At 42.7% G+C, this 20647-nt stretch overlaps 2 protein-coding genes across 2 annotated transcripts; both read right to left on the reverse strand.

Annotated features, from left to right (window-relative positions):
• Positions 1–6246: 6246 nt before the first annotated feature.
• LOC132238087 (E3 ubiquitin-protein ligase SIAH1-like) lies at positions 6247–7475 on the reverse strand. The gene has a single exon (XM_059702649.1). The coding sequence runs from the start codon at positions 7425–7427 to the stop codon at positions 6390–6392; it is 1038 nt and encodes a 345-aa protein (XP_059558632.1). The 5' UTR covers positions 7428–7475; the 3' UTR covers positions 6247–6389.
• Positions 7476–16970: 9495 nt separating this feature from the next.
• LOC132238083 (bromodomain testis-specific protein-like) lies at positions 16971–20362 on the reverse strand. Its single transcript, XM_059702646.1, has one exon. It carries the CDS (start codon positions 19829–19831, stop codon positions 17066–17068), a length of 2766 nt encoding a protein of 921 aa, XP_059558629.1. The 5' UTR covers positions 19832–20362; the 3' UTR covers positions 16971–17065.
• Between the last annotated feature and the right edge of the window lie 285 nt (positions 20363–20647).

Genomic DNA, 20647 nt, shown 5'->3' on the forward strand with positions numbered 1-20647 from the left:
GCTGGTTTAATCCCGGATCAGGGCACGTGCAAGAAGTAACAGATGAATATACAAATAAGTGGAATAACAAATCAATGTTTCCCTCTGTAAAACAAAACAAATTTTTTTAAGTCAACTAGCAACCTAACTATAACAAGCTTATATTGAACTATAATTCATTTGTGGAATCTAGTGTCATATTAAGTTTTATATTTATAAAAATTTGATGAACATTTCCAGTTTTTAAATGTTAATACAGGAGGGGGCACGGGAGAACGGGAGCGGACTGGAAGAGGTTAATGGGGGGTAAAAGGAGGACCTATGTAATACTTTCAACAATAAAGATTAAAAGAAAAAAAATGTTAATGCTACCATATAATTTACTTGGCCAAAAAAATCCAAGGCAAGGTGTATGATAGCAACCATTGGCTAAGTGCCTTCTATATGCCGGGATAGGCAGTGTGATAAAAATTACAGTTAACACGTCAGGAGCATTTTCTAGGTTCTGGCTTCTGTTGCAGGTACTCTGCATATATCAATTGGTTTAATTTTTCAACAACCCTATGAGCTAGGCTATCATTCTCCTCTTGTCCATGAGGAAGGTGAGGCACAGAGGGGTCCAGTGATAGCCAAGATCACCTAGCAGGAAGTGGCAAAGCCAGGAATTGGATTTAGGTAGTCAACCTCCAGCTGCTAATGTCTGAAACTTCATCCTCTCTGGACTCTGCTACTTTTGTCAACTAATTCTAAGCACTCAATACACATTTCAATCCTGGTGGTAACCACTGTGGCATGGGAAGGGTGTGTGTGTGTGTGTGTGTAAATGTCTGGCAATTAGTAGGTATCTAATACATAGTTTGTTGAATTTAACAAATAGGAAACTGAGTCACAGGACTGGATAAGTAGCTTGATTTAGCTCTAACAGCTAGGGAGAATGAAGATATGAACCCAGACAATCCTACTCGAGTTGAATACCACCCCCTAAAATCAGCTATGAGATATTTCTGTGTTGGTGATCAAATTTATTTGAGTTTCTTATAAACTATTCTGATCATGTCTTAAAAGTTGTGTCCCAGCCTGGCTGGTGTGGCTCAGTGGTTGAGTGTTGACCTAGAAACTAGGAGGTCGGGGTTGGAGTCCCGGTCAGGGCACATGCCCGGGTGGCAGGCTTCATCCCCAGTGAGGGACATGCAGGAGGCAGCCGATCCATGATTCTCACCATGGATGTTTCTGTCTCTCTCCCTCTCCCTTCCTCTCTGATATCAATAAAAACATATATTTTTTTAAAAGTTGTGTTCCAAAAAATAAAAAGTTGTGTCCCATATTTTCCTTGTAAAATTGAAATCTAAATGAAGTAAATAGCATGGAATATGGTCTCAGCTTTTGATAATACTTCTATCAGTAAAGTAGTAAGTGTAGGTATTCGCATTTATGTGCAAGGCATTTAGTGGCATTTGTTATACTGAGGGTTAACTTTTGTTTTATTTAGGTACAAGAATTATGATTAAAAGCTCTACTTTTACAGCACCCAAGTGGGTCATCAGTTTCCTACTGTGCAAAGCTAGATAATGGGCTTTGCAGATCCTAACCTTGTAAGCTCCGGTTTCCCTCTGTTATCAGTAAGAAAATTGAGTGGGAAGAGATGAAGAAACTTGTTCAAGGCCACGGGGCTGGTAACTTGCAGACTTAGGAATCTAGGCCAAAGGCCCTGGCTGTCCCATTCCCCTAAGTTTGTTTTCTGAAGACCCAAGTAAGTACAAGAGTTTTGAGATTTAAGATGACAGTTTCCAAACCTTGGTTCATCCAAACCTGGTGTACTTAAAATGTCAGAGCTCTATTCATAACCTAAATCAGAAGGATGAGAGAATTTTTTTTTTAATTTTTTTTTTTCCCACCACAGAAATAGTCCTGTGATGCTGGTTTAGCAGAATTGGTAAAGAAAGAATTTCGTGCTAAGATTCTGTTGGGAATAGGCAAAAAAATTGTGACATGAGAAAGACCCAAAATAAGGACATTGTGGGCATGGACCAGGTTTCAGAACAATATGTTATGTACTGTTTGTTCAACAGAAAAATAATGATGATGGTAAAAGTTAAACAAACTAGGTATAATTCTAACTGGAATTTTCATAATATAATTTTTGAGCGCTTGCCAGGCATTTGTGCTAGCACTTAACGTGTCATCTTGCTTAATTGTAATCATAGCAACCCTGTGAGGCAGATACTCTTTGCCTCATGGGTGAAAGATGTACAGAGAAGTAGAAGAACTTGTTCAAGGTGACAAATTTTAAGTCATAGGTAGGAATTGAACTCAGGTTTGTCTGACTTCAAAGTCTGCCTTCCATATTCTACACAAAAAAATTAGGAAACTGAAATTAAAATTACCCAGGGAACTATTCTATTGTACAAATATTATCATTATTAAGATTATGGGTTTTTTCTTTTATTGCTTCAGAATGTATATGTTACAAAAATATTTTAAAAATTGGGAAATAGGATATTTTTCATTTTTTATTTAATTGTGGCGAGAACACTTAATATGAGATCTACCCTCAATAGATTTTTTAAAAATCCTCACCAGAGGATATTTTTCCATTGCTTTTCAGAGAGAGCAGAAGGGAAAGAGGGAGGGACAGAGAGAGAGAAGCATAGATGTGAGAGACCATCAACTGATTGCCTCCTGCACATGCCCCCTGACCAGGGGATAGGGAGCGAACCAGAAACCCAGGCACGTGCCCTTGACCAGGAATTGAATTCGAGACCCTTCGGTGCAAGGGCTGACACTCTAACCATTGTGAAAAACTGGCCAGGGCTACCCTCAACAGATTTTTAACTGTAATATTGTTGATTATAGGCACATTGTTGTACAACAGGTATCTAGAACTTTTTCATCTTGCTTAACTGAAACATTATGTCCGTTAATTAACTTTCTGTTTCCTCTCCCCCTTCTCTGGCAACCACCATTCTACTTTTTGCTTCTAAGAGTTTGACTATTTTATTTTTTTAATAAATTTTTTATTGATTTTGGTGAGGAAGGGAGAGGGAGAGAGAGATAGAAACATCAATGATGAGAGAGAATCATTGGTCGGCTGCTTCCTGCACAGCCCCCACTGGGGACCAAGCCCACAACCCAGGCATGTGCTCAAGGTTCATCCATGTTTTCACATGACAGGGTTTCATATATATTTCCCCTAAAATGTATACACACTTTAACAGCTGACAGCTCAATTTTGAAAATGAAATGTATTTTACTAGATACTGCCATTATAATTATTCAGTGTGTATACATTTTTTGGGGCACCGTATATATATTGGTTGACTGCTGACTTACCTGTATATATAAAAAGCCAGCGACCGTAACGCTGTAATAACCATAATGACTGGTTGCTGTGAGGCCCACTGTGGCCAGCGAACCAGCCCCATCAGGTACATATGTCTCTGTTTTTCCCCATTGACCCAAGAGCTCTCTGTGTGGTTAGCTGAGGCTGATCCCTGGCCAGCATTGCAGCTTTACTTATTCCTCTGCTCAAACCTGCTCTTTTCCCATTCTTCCCAGTTACTGTTCTCAGGAGTATCCTTTAATAAGTACTGCCCACTACCGGACTCTCCCACCTGGATCAAGGGCAGGGCAGGCTGGCCAAACGCCCCACCCCCTTTCCCCCAACCAGCCCCACCCCCCATTGGCCCACCAACCGAGATAGGCCTGCAGCCCCGCCCCTGATAGCTCCCCAACCCCCCTCGCCAATAGGGGGTGGGGCTGGCCAGCCAATCACCTATGGCCCCCGAAAGGCACCCCTCACCCCATTTGGGGGCAGGGCCAGCTGGTCCCCCACCCATAGCCCCTCCCCATGGCTGGCCCCACCCCCATTGGCCCCCTAACCCCAATTGGGGGTGGGGCCCAGAGCCAATTGCCCACGGCCAATTCCCCCAGCCGGCCCTAAGCTGGCAGTCGGACATCCCTCTTGCAGTCCAGGACCCCTCAGGGGATGTCCACCTGCTGGCTTAGGCCCACTCCCCGTAAGGATCGGGCCTAAGCCGGCACTCAGACATCCCTCTTGCAGTCTGGGACCCGTCTCTCCTTACTTCTTGCTGTTCCTTTCTTAGCGCTGCGGAGGCAGGAGAAGCTCCCACTACTACCGCTGCGCTCGCCAGCCATGAGCCCCAGCTTCTGGCTGAGCAGCGCTCCTGCTGTGGGAGCACACTGACCACCAGGGGGCAGCTTCTATATTGAGTGTCTGCCCCCTGGTGGTCAGTGCACAGCGCCTGCCCCCTGGTGGTCAGTGCACATCATTGCAACCGGTCATTCTGGTCGTTCCACCATAGTGGTCACTTAGGCTTTATTATATAGACTAGAGGTCCACTGCACAAATTCGTGCACAGGTGGGGTCTGGCTGGCCCGGTCCCAATCGGGGCAGATCGGGGCTGAGCCTGTTGGGAGGAGGTGATGGTGGGAGGTTGGCCTGTCCCGACTGGGGCCAATCAGGGCAGGGCCAGCTGGGGGAATTGGACTGCCTAAGCTGGCAGTTGGACATCCCTCAAGGGGTCCTGGACTGCAAGAGGATGCAGGCCTGGCTGAAGGACCCACGCCCCAGTGCACGAAATTTTTGCACCAGGCCTCTAGTTTTATTTATTTATTTTTATTTATTTTTAAAATATATTTTATTGATTTTTCACAGAGAAGAAGAGAGAGGGATAGAGAGTTAGAAACATCAATGAGAGAGAAACATCGATCAGCTGCCTCTTGCACACCTCCTACTGGGGATGTGCCCGCAACCAAGGTACATGCCCTTGGCCGAAATGGAACCTGGGACCTTTCAGTCCGCAGGCCGACGCTCTATCCACTGAGCCAAACCAGTCAGGGCTGGGGCCTCTAGTTTTAAATATATTAGTATTACTATGTGATAGGCAGTTAGACATGAGCAGAGCAAGGAGCATGGGCCAAGTACAGAAGGTCACCAGGTGGAAAGCCCCGGGTGCCGAGGGGCAAATGGGAAAACAAGGACCTTGTCTCCAGGAAAACCTTTCTTTCCCTAGCATATTGGCGGTCATGAGGTTTAGATCCTCTGACCTTTCACATCACTGGTCATTCAGTTCAGATCCTCCCCTGACCTTTCCTCCCTGCCATGTTGCTAGTCATGTGGGTTAGACCCTTAGAGGGGGAACCAACAAGGAGGCCAGAAAATAGCTCATGAACATTGAGCCTCCAAGACAATGAGATGTGGACCCACATCAAATACATCTAGACCTCAGTTGTGTTTCAGCTGCAGGCCCAGAAAAGCAGCAAAACCAAAGAAGCCAGGCCATGGCTGACGTCAGGACCAGCTGCATTGACTAATGACCCCCTCCCTGTCCTGGTGTTGGTCAATCAGTGATCCACAGTGATCCTGAAAGGGCACACCGGGAAAGCTGATACATACCCTATTGGGATCCTCCCCAGAGGCCTCCAGATACTCTCAAGGAGGACCGAGTGAGCCGATCTTTAAGGAACACTCCCAGCCTTTCTCCACCCCCTTCACCCAGGTGCCATTTCCTTGCCTCTCTCTTTTTCCTACACTCCAAGTGCCCTTCTTTTGCCTGTGTAACTTGTTTTCTGAAGCCCATTGCCTCTACCTCTGTGACTTTCTAAAAAGAAACTGGTATAGTTTTGAGTCTTGCCTCTGAATTCTTTCTTAGCCAGAACTCAAGTAGGGAGGTTGCTGAACCAAGCAGCCATGGGCAAACTGCGGCCCGCGGGCCGGATCCAGCCCGTTTGAAATGAATAAAACTAAAAAAAAAAAAAAAAAAAAAGACCGTGCCCTTTTATGTAATGATGTTTACTTTGTTTTTTTTTTTTTTTTTTTTTAATATATTTTATTGATTTTTTTACAGAGAGAAAGGGAGAGAGATAGAGAGTTAGAAACATCGATGAGAGAGAGACATCGATCAGCTGCCTCCTGCACACCTCCTACTGGGGATGTGCCCACAACCCAGGTACATGCCCTTGACCGGAATCGAACCTGGGACCTTTCAGTCCGCAGGCCGACGCTCTATCCACTGAGCCAAACCGGTTTCGGCAATGATGTTTACTTTGAATTTATATTAGTTCACACAAACACTCCATCCATGCTTTTGTTCCGGCCCTCCAGTCCAGTTTAAGAACCCATTGTGGCCCTCGAGTAAAAAAGTTTGCCCACCCCTCTGGTCTGACTCCACCACCTAACGGTTAGGTCCTAACCCTTGGTGCTGTTAGCGCCGCCGTAATAACTGCATGCAACTGTTTCTTGTATTTAACAGCCTTTCGTTTTATTTACATTCATGCGACTAGCTCCACCTTCCAAAACTTTCAGGTGGGCAGGCAGAAGGGTGCCTGTTCTCTGTGAAATTGAACGCAATGGTTTTAAACCTCGGCCAGAAAAATGTGGGCTCGCCATTTCAACGCATAGAAATCGTGACGTGGATGCCCAGATTGCCATTTTCGGCAAAAAGCTGTGCGATTCTGGTGTCAAAGATTAGACAGTCGCTACTCATAATGGCCGTTGCGATGCCCTCATGAATCGATCGGGGAGTGTCTTCCCAAGTCATCCGCCGCCTCTGGCCGTTCAGCTCGAGTCGATAAGCAAACTTTTCCGCCTGCTTGCGCGTTCCCATCAGCTGGACGATGGCGAAGAACTGCTGGTGCCCGTCGCACTTCTCCTGCTTCTTCAGGACCAGCATGAAGTGGCAGCCGAAGCAGGACTGCATCATCACCCAGTCCACAGACCCGGGGAGGCTGATGTCGGTGGCCAGGAACACGATGTCCTCCCCCTGCAGGGTGGTGATGGACTTGTGGTGGTGCATCAGGTGGGGCAACACGGCGTCCAGGGAGCCCTGCCACCGACAGGACGCGCCGGGGCAGGGGCAGGCGTACAGCCGGAACGCGCAGAGCTCTTCGTGGTCGGCCTTCTGGGTGTGCGGCAGAGTGATCTCACACCCCGAAATGGCGTGTTTGCAAGGGAACAGGACTGAGTTGGCCACCTTCTCCATGGCCAAGTTGCGGATGGTTCCCAAGGGGCCCCGGCAGGTCGGACAGCAGGAGAGCTTGGGGCGACAGTTGCTGCAGACCAGGTGGCCGCTCTGACACTGCAGAGTGGGGGGGAGCGCGTAGTCAAAGCACACGGGACACTCAAAGAGACTGGCCAGGTCATTGTTGGGCGCGATGGCGCCCGGCAGGGTGGGCACCTTCTGGGAAGGGGTGCACTTGGAGGTCCCGGTGGGTAACGCGGTGGACGTCCGGCGGCTCATCTGCAGGAACGTGGCCCAGGTGTTCCACATCCTCAAGGTGTAAGTCTGGGGGAGTCGAGAGAGGACCCCAAAATACCTGAGAAGCGAAGCCCGGGGAAACCGAGGCTTATCACCAAAGGCCCGAGCCGCCCGGCCCAGCCACAGGCGCAGCCTCCTCCCCAACGACATAAACAGGGGAGGAGGCTGCATTCTTGCCAGCGCACAATGCAGGCGCGGGCCGGGCGGGTGGGAGAACGCGGGCACCCGGAACCCAGCGGCCCGCCCGAGCTGCGGGGCGGGGCTGCGGGAAACGGCAGGCGGCCCGCGCCCAGCTGAGCTCCGCCACGGGAGCCCTGTACCGGGGTCCGCGCCCTCGCCCGTGGCTTCCTTTGTTTGTTTGTAATTAATCGGAATAATATATACTATATAGTATATCGGAATAATAGAAAATACTGTAAGTTTATACCACATTTTTTAAAAATGTATTTTTATTGATTTTTTACAGAGAGGAAGGAGAGGGATAGAGAGTTAGAAACATCCATGAGAGAGAAATATCGATCAGCTGCCTCCTGCACACCCCCTACTGGGGATGTGCCCACAACCAAGGTACATGCCCTTGACCAGAATTGAACCTGGGACCCTTCAGTCTGCAGGTGGATGCTCTAGCCACTGAACCAAACCGGTTAGGACTATACCACATTTTTTAAATTTTATTTTAATATATTTTATATATTTTTTTTATTGAATTCAGAGAGAAGGATAGACACATCAATGATGAGAGGGGGATGGGAGAGGGCAATGGGGCTGGGAAAGGGGACATATGTAACACTTTCAGCAATAAAGATTTATTTTTATTTTTATTATTTTTATTTTTTTATTGCTTAAAGTATTACAAAGGGTATTACATATGTGTCCATTTTTTCCCCCCCGCCCTAGACAGTCCCCTAGCCTCCCCTATCACCCAGTGTCTTATGTCCATTGGTTATGCTTATATGCGTGCATACAAGTCCTTTGGTTGATCTCTTACCCCCCTAGCTCCTGCCCCCCAACCCTCCCCGGCCTTCCCGCTGCAGTTTGACAATCTGTTTGAGGCAGCTCTGCCTCTGTATCTATTATTGTTCAAAAGTTTATAATGGTCTCTATTGTCCATGAATGAGTGAGATCATGTGGTATTTTTCCTTTATTGACTGGCTTATTTCACTTAGCATAATGCTCTCCAGTTCCATCCATGACGTTGCAAATGATAAGAGTTCCTTCCTTTTTACCGCAGCATAGTATTCCATCGTGTAGATGTACCACAGTTTTCTAATCCATTCATCTACTGATGGGCACTTAGGCTGTTTCCAGATCTTAGCTATGGTGAATTGTGCTGCTATGAACATAGGGGTGCATATATCCTTTCTGATTGGTGTTTCTGGATCTTGGGATATATTCCTAGAAGTGGGATCACAGGGTCGAATGGGAGTTCCATTTTCAGCTTTTTGAGGAAACTCCATACTGTCTTTCATAGTGGCTGCACCAGTCTGCATTCCCACCAGCAGTGCACAAGTGTTCCCTTTTCTCCACATCCTCTCCAGCAATGGTCGTTTGTTGATTTGTTGATGATAGCCAGTCTGACAGGTGTGAGATGGTACCTCATTGTTGTTTTGATTTGCATCTCTCGGATGATTAGTGACTTTGAGCATGTTTTCATATGTCTCTTGGCTTTCTGAATGTCCTCTTTTGAAAGGTGTCTATTTAGGTCCTTTGCCCATTTTTTGATTGGATTGTTTATCTTCCTTTTGTTAAGTTGTATGAGTTCCCTATAAATTTTGGAGATTAGGCCCTTATCAGATATGACATTGGCAAATATGTTTTCCCACACAGTGGGTTTTCTCATTGTTTTGTTGATGGTTTCTTTTGCTGTGCAGAAGATTTTATTTTGATGTAGTCCCATTTGTTCATTTTCTCTTTAGTTTCAAGTGCCCTAGGGGCTGTATCGGTGAAGAAATTGCTTCGGCATATGTCTGAGATTTTGTTGCCTTTGAATTCTTCTAGAATTTTTATGGTTTCCTGTCGTACATTTAAGTCCTTTATCCATTTTGAGTTTATTTTTGTGTATGGTGTAAGTTGGTGGTCTAGTTTCATTTTCTTGCATATATCTGTCCAATTTTCCCAACACCATTTATTGAAGAGACTATCTTGGCTCCATTGTATGTTCTTGCCTCCTTTGTCAAATATTAATTGAGCATATTGGTTCGGGCCGATTTCTGGGCTCTCTATTCTATTCCATTGATCTATATGCCTATTCTTGTGCCAGTACCAGGCAGTTTTGAGAACAGTGGCTTTGTAATACATCTTGATATCTGGTATTGAGATCCCACCTACTTTGTTCTTTTTCAGGATTGCTGCAGCTATTCGGGGTCTTTTTTTATTCCAGATGAATTTTTGGAGAGTTCGTTCTAGATCCATGAAGTATGCCGTTGGTATTTTAATGGGAAGTGCGTTGAATTTATAGATTGCTTTGGGTAGTATAGACATTTTAATGATGTTGATTCTACCAATCCATGAACACGGTATGTTCTTCCATCTGTTTATGTCTTCCTCTATATCTTTTTTCAATGTCCTATAGTTTTCTGAGTAGAGGTCTTTTACCTCTTTAGTTAAGTTTATTCCTAGGTGGCTTAATTTTTTTGGTGCGATGGTAAACGGGATTGTTTTTATAATCTCTCTTTCTGAAAGTTCACTATTCGTGTATAGAAATGCCTCAGATTTCTTGGGGTTAATTTTGTATCCTGCTACATTGCCAAATTCATGTATTAAGTCTAGTAGCTTTTCGATGGAGTCTCTAGGGTTTTGTATGTATAATATCATGTCGTCTGCAAATAAGGACAGTTTTACTTCCTCTTTTCCAATTTGGATGCCTTTTATTTCTTCTTCTTGCCTAATTGCAATGGCTAATATTTCCAGTACTATGTTTAGCAGGAGTGGTGAGAGTGGGCATCCCTGTCTTGTTCCTGTTCTTAGGGGAAATGGTGTTAGTTTTTGTCCATTGAGTATGATGCTGGCTGTGGGCCTGTCATATATGGCTTTTATTATGTTGAGGTATGATCCTTCTACTCCCACCTTACTGAGAGTTTTTATCAAAAATGGGTGTTGAATTTTGTCAAATGCTTTTTCTGCATCAATTGATATGACCATGTGGTTTTTTTCTTTCAATTTGTTTATGTGATGTATCACGTTTATTGATTTGCGGATATTGTACCATCCTTGCATCCCTGGGATAAATCCTACTTGGTCATGGTGTATGATCTTTCTGATGTACTGCTGGATCTGATTTGCTAAGATTTGTTGAGGATTTTGGCATCTATGTTCATGAGGGATATTGGCCTGTAATTCTCTTTCACTGTATTGTCTTTACCTGGTTTTGGTATTAGGGTGATGCTGGCTTCATAGAATGAGCTTGGAAGTGTTCCTTCCTCTTGAATTTTTTGTAGTAGTCTGAGGAGGATAGGTTTTAGTTCTTCCTTGAATGTTTGGTAAAACTCCCCTGTGAAGCCGTCTGGTCCTGGGCTTTTGTTTGATGGAAGCTTTTTGATGACTGCTTCAATTTCTTCCATAGTTATTGGCCTGTTGAGATTTTTAGAATCTTCCTGATTGAGTTTTGGAATGTTGTATTTTTCTAGGAATTTGTCCATTTCCTCCAGGTTGTCTAGTTTGTTGGAGTAGAGCTGTCCATAGTATTTTTCAACAATCATTTGTATTTCTGTGGGGTCTGTTGTTATTTCGCCTCTATTTCTGATTTTGTTTATTTGGGTCCTCTTTCTTTGCTTCTTGGTGAGTCTGGCTAGAGGTTTGTCAATCTTGTTTATCCTTTCAAAGAACCAGCTCTTGGTTTCATTGATTTTCTGTATTGTTTTTTTGGTCTCTATGTCATTTATTTCTGCTCTAATCTTTATTATCTCCTTCCTTCTGCTCACTCTGGGGTTTTCTTGTTGCTCTCTTTCTAATTCTTTGAGTTGTAGAGTTAGATGATTTACTACCATTTTTTCTTGTTTTTTGAGATAGGCCTGTAGAGCTATAAACTTCCCTCTCAAGCCAAAACCGGTTTGGCTCAGTGGATAGGGCGTCGGCCTGCGGACTGAAAGGTCCCAGGCTCGATTCCGGTCAAGGGCATGTACCTGGGTTGCGGGCATATCCCCAGTGGGAGATGTGCAGGAGGCAGCTGATCGATGTTTCTCTCTCATCGATGTTTCTGACTCTCTGTCTCTCTCCCTTCCTCTCTGTAAAAAATCAATAAAATATATTTGGAAAAAAAAAAAAAAAGATAAACTTCCCTCTCAGGACTGCTTTCATTGTGTCCCATAGGTTTTGGATTGTTGTGTTTTCATTGTCATTAGTTTCCAGGATGTTTTTAATTTCTTCTTTGATCTCATTGGTAACCCAATCAATATTTAATAGCATGCTATTCAGCTTCCAGGTGTTTGAGTATTTTGGGTTGTTTTTATTGTAGTTTATTTCTAATATTATGCCATCATGGTCTGCGAAGACGCTTTTTTGATTTCAATCTTCTTGAGTTTGGGGATACTTTGCTTGTGACCCAACATATGGTCTATTTTTGAATATGTCTTATGTGCACTTGAGTAGAATGTATATTCCCTGGCTTTGGGGTGAAGTGTTCTGAAGATGTCTATTAAGTCCATCTGATCTAGTGAAGATTTATTTTAAAAAATGATGAGAGAAAGAATCATTGATTGGCTGCCTCCTGCACGCCCTACACCAGGGATGGAGCTTACAACTCTGGGAATCGAACCTCTTGCTTCATAGGCTGATGCTCAACCACTGAGCCAAGCCGGTGGGCCCATATTTTTCTTTATCCATTCATCTGGTAGATGGACATTTAGGTTGTTTCCACATCTTGGTCAGTGTGAATTGGACATTCAGTTATTTCCCCATCTTTGCCACTGTGGATGCTGCTGCGGTTAAGAGGGAAGTGCTGATCTCTCTTTGAGATTCAATTTTTGTGGATAAAATATCCAGAGGTAGGATTGCTAGGTAGAACTGACAGCACTATAATGGGTTTTGAGAAATCTCCATATTGTTTTCCACAGTAGCCCCACCATTTTGCATTCCCACAACGTGGATCATAAGGTTTTAAATATTAGCGGTACTAACTTGTCACATTTGTTTCCTGATTCAATGTGCAGTTTCATGACTTAATGTCAGAAGTCACACATCCTTTGCACAGTATCGTATTGGTTATCCAGGTCAGCCCAATTCAGTGTGAGGGGGAACCACACAAATGTGTAAATACCAGAAGATAATAATCATTGAGGGCCATGTTGGTGCCTGGCTACCACAATCACCAATTTGGTCAAATATTCTAGAATTCTAGAGAAAGGTGCCATGAGAGTTTAATATTTCAGTCATCTGTAGTCAAAGTTGTCTAAGTTTGAGCTCTTTATAAATACCAATAATTCTGTCTATGACAATTTTCGTTGGGGTCCAACCCCAGCAGGTCCAGGGGTTCCCAAAGGTGTGGATGGAGTCGGCGAAGAAGATCAGCAGCCTAGCCAGGTTCTCCAGTCAAGTTCTCCAGCCAGGTTCTCTCTTTCTTCTCCTGTTACATCTGTATTTATACCAGTTGATTTTAATCCTATCCATTCTATTCCAAAGGTTAGGGCGTTTGTTATCTCCATTCCAAGGCCACTACTCTATTGTTCTGTTAAGCTATAAGGAAGTAACTGAAGGAGATTATCCTAAGTAAAGATTATGTAGCTTAAGGATGATTGTTCCTAGTTAAAGTGATTAATTACCCGCCTGGCACTTAGTTAAGGGGTTTTACTGATTCCCTTCCTTAGTCCTGTTAATCCCTAACTCCAGGGAAAAATCCCCACCTGGGGAAACAACCTTTCTCAGGGAGGTGGTCCTGTTTAAAACACATAGCGCTAAGAGGGGGAGCAAACATATGCCATATACGCCAGGTCCCTTGAAAGATAAGCTGTGCAGATGTTTCTTCCCTGCAGTGACTGTGTCAAGCAGCAAGGGTGGACCGGCTTCCGGCAGATTCCCCCATTTTTATTTTTTAAATGACAGCGCATGTAAATCAGCGGCCACCTCTCGGATTGGGTTGTTTAAGACTCAGAAGAAGACTGACAAGCAATGATAGCGAGCATAGCAATAAACATAGTGGATGGAGTGCACACGGAGCCTTGTTCCTGTAGAAGGTTGCTGGCCTCTTCAGTCAAGGATTTCAGCTGTCCCCAAGCAGGTGGTTTCGTTGTCCTCGTTGATCTGGCTAGCGGGCGGCGTCGCTGGCGACGGGCTTCCTGAAGCGTCAGAGCGTTGAATGGCTGGATCAATGGGTCCATCAGGGCCATGCTTGATGGTGGAGTCGGTGTCCGGGGAGAAGTCAGCTGTGCCCTCTGGGTCGGCTGATATGGATGATACCGGAGAGGAGGAGGGTGAGGCGGAGACGGAGGGCAGTGAGACATAAGGTCGGACTAGATGGTCTGGAATCCACACAGGTGAGTCTGCGTCCTGTGGAAATATACAAGCATATCCTTTCCCCCAGGTTAAAAGTACATCAGGTCCCTTCCAGGCTCCTGTAAGCAAGTCTCTCCATTTGACGAGGGCTTTAGGTTTAGTTAGATCAGGGTTCCAATGCCTGTACATCGGGGAATTTCCCTCAGAATCTACATTCAGTATATTAATTACAAATTGAGCATGTTGTAGAACATGATGAGGATAGGAATATTGAAACTCATTATCTTGTAATTTTTTAATTTGTGTTTTTAAAGTTTGGTGAGCCCTTCCTACTATTGCTTGGCCTTGAGGATTGTAGGGTATTCCTGTAGTATGTGCGATGCCGAATGTAAGAGCATAAGTACGCAGGCTGACGCTCTATCCACTGAGCCAAACCGGTTAGGGCTAGAGCATAAGTTTTTAAAAGCTCTAGAGGTATAGGCAGGCCCATTGTCTGTTTTAAATGCCCTTGGTATTCCTAGGTAGGAAAAGCATTGGAATAGATGTTGACTTTAAAGGCTTCTCCTGTACGTGCAGAAGCAAGGATAACATGAGAAAAGGTATCAATACAAACATGCACATAGCAAAGTTTGCCAAAAGATGGGACATGAGTAATATCCATCTGCCATAAGTCACAGGGTCTAAGTCTTCTTGGATTAACTCCAGTAGCAGGGCTAGGAAAATGAGTAGGACAATGGCCACAGTCACGCACAATACCTCAAGCAGCTTCTCTAGATATGCGATAATATAGACGGAGAGCAGAGGCATTTTGATGGTGAATGGCATGAGACCGCCGGGCATCTTCTAGAGCTGTACAAACTACTGGGCGAGTTAGTAAATCCGCCTGATAATTTCCTTCGCTTAATTCCTGGTAGGCAGGAATGAGCTCTAATGTCCAATATAGAAAGCCTTTTCTCGTTTATGAATGTAAGTTTGTAGCTGAGTTAACAAAGAGAAAATGGCTGTTCTTCCTTGTGGGAGAGAGGCGGTTTCAATATGAGGAAATAATTTAACTATATGTTGAGAATCAGTATACAAGTTAAAGGGAACTTGTTGCAATTGTTCAAAAGCATAAATGACTGCCAAAAGCTCTGTTCTCTGGGCTGACGTCTCTAGGTTTTGTTGAACATGGGTTATTGAATCAATGATTATTACTGCCCTACCATTAGAGGAACCATCTGTGAATACTAAGGAGGCAGGAGGTGATAATGGCTCTTTTGAGCATTTAATAGGAAATATAAACGGATGTAGGGAGAGAAATTGCAATATAGGTGGTCTTGGCAAATGATGTAAAATTTGTCCTGGGAAGTTACCTATAGCTATTTGCCACTCTTCTTCAAATTGTAATAGTGTGTCTAATTGTTCTCTTTTATAAGGTATTATTATACTGCTTCGTCTACCTTTGATAATGAGAGTAGCCACTAGGGAGGGATAGGATGTTACAATCTTCCTAGGAGTGACAGATGAATGTATCCATTCTAATGGTCCTTCCTGCCATAAGCATCCTGTAGGAGTATATTTAGTGGCTAGAATAATTAAGGTCCAAGATTTGGAATAATCTAGATACTGTAGTTGCTGTTTATTGATGGCCTGTTCTATTTTTGCTATAGCCTTTTCTCCTTCTACAGTTAATTGTCGGGGAGAGTTAGGGTTAGAATCTCCCTTTAAAATGTCAAATAGCCCTAACCGGTTTGGCTCAGTGGATAGAGCGTCGGCCTGCAGACTCAAGGGTCCCAGGTTCGATTCCGGTCAAGGGCATGTACCTTGGTTGCAGGCACATCCCCAGTAGGGAGTGTGCAGGAGGCAGCTGATCGATGCTTCTCTCTAACTCTCTATCCCTCTCCCTTCCTCTCTGAAAAAATCAGTAAAATATATATTAAAAAAAAAATTAAAAAAAATAAAATGTCAAATAGAGGTTTTAAGTCAAGAGTGGTTATTTTTAGATATGACCTGACCCAGTTGATATCACCTAATAGTAGTTTCTGATAATCATTTAATGTGTTTAAATGATCTTTTCTTAATTATAAAGGCTGATTTTTTTTCTTTTCAATTCTTACTTTAGATGGTATCAGAATAGTGCCTGAATTGTCTAACACTTTAAAAATCCAAAATCGCCGAAACCGGTTTGGCTCGGTGGATAGAGCATCGGCCTGCGGACTAAAAGGTCCCAGGTTCGATTCCGGTCAAGGGCATGTACCTGGGTTGCAGGCACATCCCCAGTAGGAGATGTGCAGGAGGCAGCTGATCGATGTTTCTCTCATCATCGATGTTTCTAACTCTCTATCTCTCTCCCTTCCTCTCTGTAAAAAATCAATAAAATATATTTAAAAAAAAAATCCAAAATCTTAAAATACATGGAGCTGATACACATGATTTGTACATAAATAGCAAGTTGAAAATGAAAGAAAAATATTTTACAGATTTAAATAAAGAACTTACTACAATTAAGATTTACACATTCATTGCTATCACATATACAAGTTAAGAAATGTTGTATAAGTTCCTATAGAGACTTATATACATAATTAATACTCACTGTTAGTAATTTTGTCTCAAGTTTAACATCTTTCAAACCATAGATAATCTTTTCCTTATACTAATTTCAATATAAATTTTGAATATATAAATAACCAGCAGAAAATCTTATGTAACCTGACACTCAAAGAAACCAACAATTTGTTAGAGGTTCTAAATATTTTTGAAGGCAGACAAATATTTGTTTTAAAAGTTAAAAACTCAACAGGAACTATGTTTTAGATACACCTTTATATATTCTTCATTTTTAAACAAACAGGGACTATCTCTTTTGGATTTTCATTGCCAAGACAAGGCCTATAATACAAAGCAAATGATTATTTAGAAAATGAATAACATCTGGGAATTTATTCAGTTTTTAGGGATCCAATATTATAAAAGTTTCTGTAATGTCATTAAAAAATGAACATATACCTATTAAGAAATGTAGTGAAAATTGTTTAATCATTTTAGAGTAGCAAAAATGCAACATTAATATTGGTGTTTTGATGCCTGAAAGCAATAATTTTGCCATATGCATCTTTTTAAAAATACATATATTTTATTGATTTTTTTTACAGAGAGGAAGCGAGAGATAGAGAGTTAGAAACATCGATGAGAGAGAAACATCGATCGGCTGCCTCTTGCACACTCCCTACTGGGGATGTGCCTGCAACCAAGGTACATGTCCATGACCGGAATCGAACCCTGGACCCTTGAGTCCGCAGACTGATACTCTATCCACTGAGCCAAACCGGCTAGGGTGCCATATGCATCTTAATCTTTTATATCAATCATTTTAAGTTGATGGTTAATTCAAAAACTGAGTTTTAATCAAAGCTGTTTTCAAACATTGCCATAATGTCACGTTGAAGAGTCATATCAATGGAACCAGCCATTGCTTCTCTCCTCCTCCGCTCTTGCTCTCTCTCCCTTGCTAAATTACGGTCTTTGAGAAGCCCACCGCTACTGTTCTCTTGGGCTTCCAATGACTGCTGATGTTCTTTCTGCTTGTCTCCAAGGCACTTGTTTGGCATCTTATTTGAAAAAGATTCTAGAGTGGAACCAGGGTGCCTTTGATTTTCTTGAAATACTTTGGGTTCCTTTGTATTCTGTTCCAGATGTTTCCGTATTAGTTCCTGTGTTCGAGCTTTTACTTCCTTCTCTATTGCTGCTTTTCTAAACTGGCTGAAGAGCTCATCTGAGGATTTCCGTACACCTGAAGTTTTAACTGGTTTGCCCAAACTTTTCCAAGAGTCAGCATTCTTGATTTTTATATCCTTCTGCACAGAAACTCGACATTCAGACTCGACCACCATTGCGTCATCCCCAGACTGATGCATTACAGTTAAGCCATTCAAGTGATTTTCAGAACCACCTGAAAAAGGCAGGATTTGTAAAGGTGAAATGTTTTTCACACTCGGTTTATGTTCTAATTCTTGATGATTAATTGCTAACTGGTGGTGATCTGGTGCGGCTCCACTTGAATGTGTAGTCTGATGAAAACGGGCAGTAGTGCTAGAGGTTGTATCTCGCATAGTAGATTGTATCTTTACTTTCTCTTTAGAAGGAGTTCCATTCTGTTTCACTTCAGTAAATCTAGGTAACATTTCTGATTCGGAATCACTGCTGTCTGAAGTAACTGAATCACTGCTACTACTTTCAGACTCTGACGAACTGCTGCTGCTGCTGTCACTCAATCGGGAATCAATTCCAACAACAGCCTTGGCTGATGGCGTTTTCTCAGATTTTGTTTGGCATTTCCTGGAATTTAACTGATTATTGACATCTAGTAATCGCTTTTCCAACTCCTGTGTTTTCTGTGCATGAAGTTCTCCATTTGACTTCGTTATTTTCTTACCACTAGGTTTTAGTGGTCTTTTTCTTAGACATGCAGCAACATATTTTTCTAGCTCTCTCAGTGTTGTTGTTTTCAGTATTTTCATGTCTATCTCTATCTCCTCATCGCTGGAATTTCTCAGTGAAGGTTCTCTTGACTGTATTATATGAAGGACTTTTCCAAGTTTATCTACAGGGAGTTTGCTTATATTCAAACTTAACCGCCTTTTCTCATCATGGCTCATAGGTTCAGCATTATCTTCATCCTCAGATTTCAGAGCCAACACTGATTGTTCCCTCTTCTTTGGATCATTGCTCTTAGATTTCTCCTTTAATTTAATTTGCTTAAACTTCTTTCTTGGATTTTCATCCGTGTTATTAACCTTTCCTTTTTTCTTTTCCCGTTTAGATTTGTCATTTTTTTCCTTTAGCTTATGGAGTGGTACTTGGGATAGAACCTGCAGTTGCTGATGAATAGCTTTAACCTCCTTCTGAAGCTTTGCAACACAGCGAACTTGGTCATCTTTAGAACCACCAGAAGAGTTATCTTCAGAGGAAGTTTCCGTACTGCTTTCTCTGCCAAGGGACTTTGTGGTATCTGTTTTGATACTATATACAGGCTTACTCTCAACAGGTTCATCTGGGATCTTCGCAAAATGCATTTCAAACACATCCTGGAGCATTCTTGCCATTGTCACTACTTCATGATCTGGAGGATTGTACCTGTAGCAATTCATGAACATTAATCGCACATCTGCAGCAAATTCATATGCATCCTTATATTCTTGGTTGGCCATTTTTCTCTTGATGGTTCCAAGATCCATTGGATTTTCCACAATGTCATAGTAGTTATGGAGTCCCAATGCATTAACATCGACAGGATTATAAAAGGGCCATGCATATGAAAAGTGCTTCTTTGCAAACAGTTCTTTCAGAATCTCACTACAGTGCCTTAATGGTTCAGTTACTTTAACTTTATATTGTTGCTGAGAATTCGGCAAAACATTCTTCCCCCCACTTTCTTTTACGGGTGGCATTTTGGCTGTTTTTTTTTCTGTAAGTGCTGGGGAAGGTTCACCACTTGCTTTAACGACTGAAGTTGTGGGAGTTGTTGTATCTGCTTTCCTCTTTACACCCTTTGTAACCTGGGCCACTGTTTGTGAGGTAGAGTTGGGTGGAGCACCTTGTGCCATATTTAAAGGAGAAGATGATTCAGGAAATACAGAGGGACTCACTTGCGGCTTAAATACTTTTTCTGATCCTTTAGGAGACTGTTTTTCTTGAACAGAAGAAACTGCTACATTCTGTTGAGTGCCTTTCTTGATTCTTTCCTCACCACCCACAACTTGCTCTTCTTTTGGCATCTGTAATAATTTCTGTTTAAATAAATTCTCTAGAGCTTTTACCATAAGAACAATGTCATCTCCAGGCTTGTTGTATAAATAACAATTTGAGAACATTGTTCTGAAGTCTTCTATGCATTCCGAAGCCTCCACATAATACTTATTTTCCAAGCGCTTCTTAATTGTACTTAAATCCATTGGGTTTTTGATAATGGTGTAATAATCGGGCAACTCTAGTCTCACGGCATCCACAGGCTGCTGAAAAGGCCAGGAAAAACTATGCTTCCATAAAGCCTTCAAGACAACTTTTTGTAGATACTGCAGCTGATTTGTCAATCTCCCATTTTTCTTAGTATTTATATATTCTGGTGGTGGAGGGTTAATAATAGCTATCTGTCTTCTTGGCAGAGACATTCTTAATTGCTTCAAATTCTGATATTCTAATGTCTACAAATACATGTCCTTTTTCTATATAAGTACTAGAAGTTGTTTTGTTATGTATGCCTTAGTTTTGGATGATTTAGGTTATTTCAATCTTTCACAGTATTTCTGTTTTTCTAAGACACAAATTGACGTCTTAGCAGGAAAAGTCTGTAAGTTTGTCTTGTAAGAAGGATCTTGTCTGATCGTCCCCTGGAGCTTGCACAGGATAAAATGCTGCAGGCAGCGGTTCTCCACCAACCGTCGCCACCAGCTCTCACCTCGATGGCGGCTGTTCTTGCTCCAGTTGTTGGGGTCCAACCCCAGCAGGTCCAGGGGTTCCCAAAGGTGTGGATGGAGTCGGCGAAGAAGAAATGATACGGACACAGCGTTCAGTTGATCAGCAGCCTTGCCAGGTTCTCCAGTCAAGTTCTCCAGCCAGGTTCTGTCTGTCTTCTCCTGTTACATCTGTATTTATACCAGTTGATTTTAATCCTATCCATTCTATTCCAAAGGTTAGGGCGTTTGTTATCTCCATTCCAAGTCCACTACTCTATTGTTCTGTTAAGCTATAAGGAAGTAACTGAAGGAGATTATCCTAAGTAAAGATTATGTAGCTTAAGGATGATTGTTCCTAGTTAAAGTGATTAATTACCCGCCTGGCACTTAATTAAGGGGTTCTACTGATTCCCTTCCTTAGTCCTGTTAATCCCTAACTCCAGGGAAAAATCCCCACCTGGGGAAACAACCTTTCTCAGGGAGGTGGTCCTGTTTAAAACACATATGCCATATACGCCAGGTCCCTTGAAA

Source organism: Myotis daubentonii, chromosome 7 (genome assembly GCF_963259705.1).
Source record: "Myotis daubentonii chromosome 7, mMyoDau2.1, whole genome shotgun sequence".
Lineage (NCBI taxonomy): Eukaryota > Metazoa > Chordata > Mammalia > Chiroptera > Vespertilionidae > Myotis > Myotis daubentonii.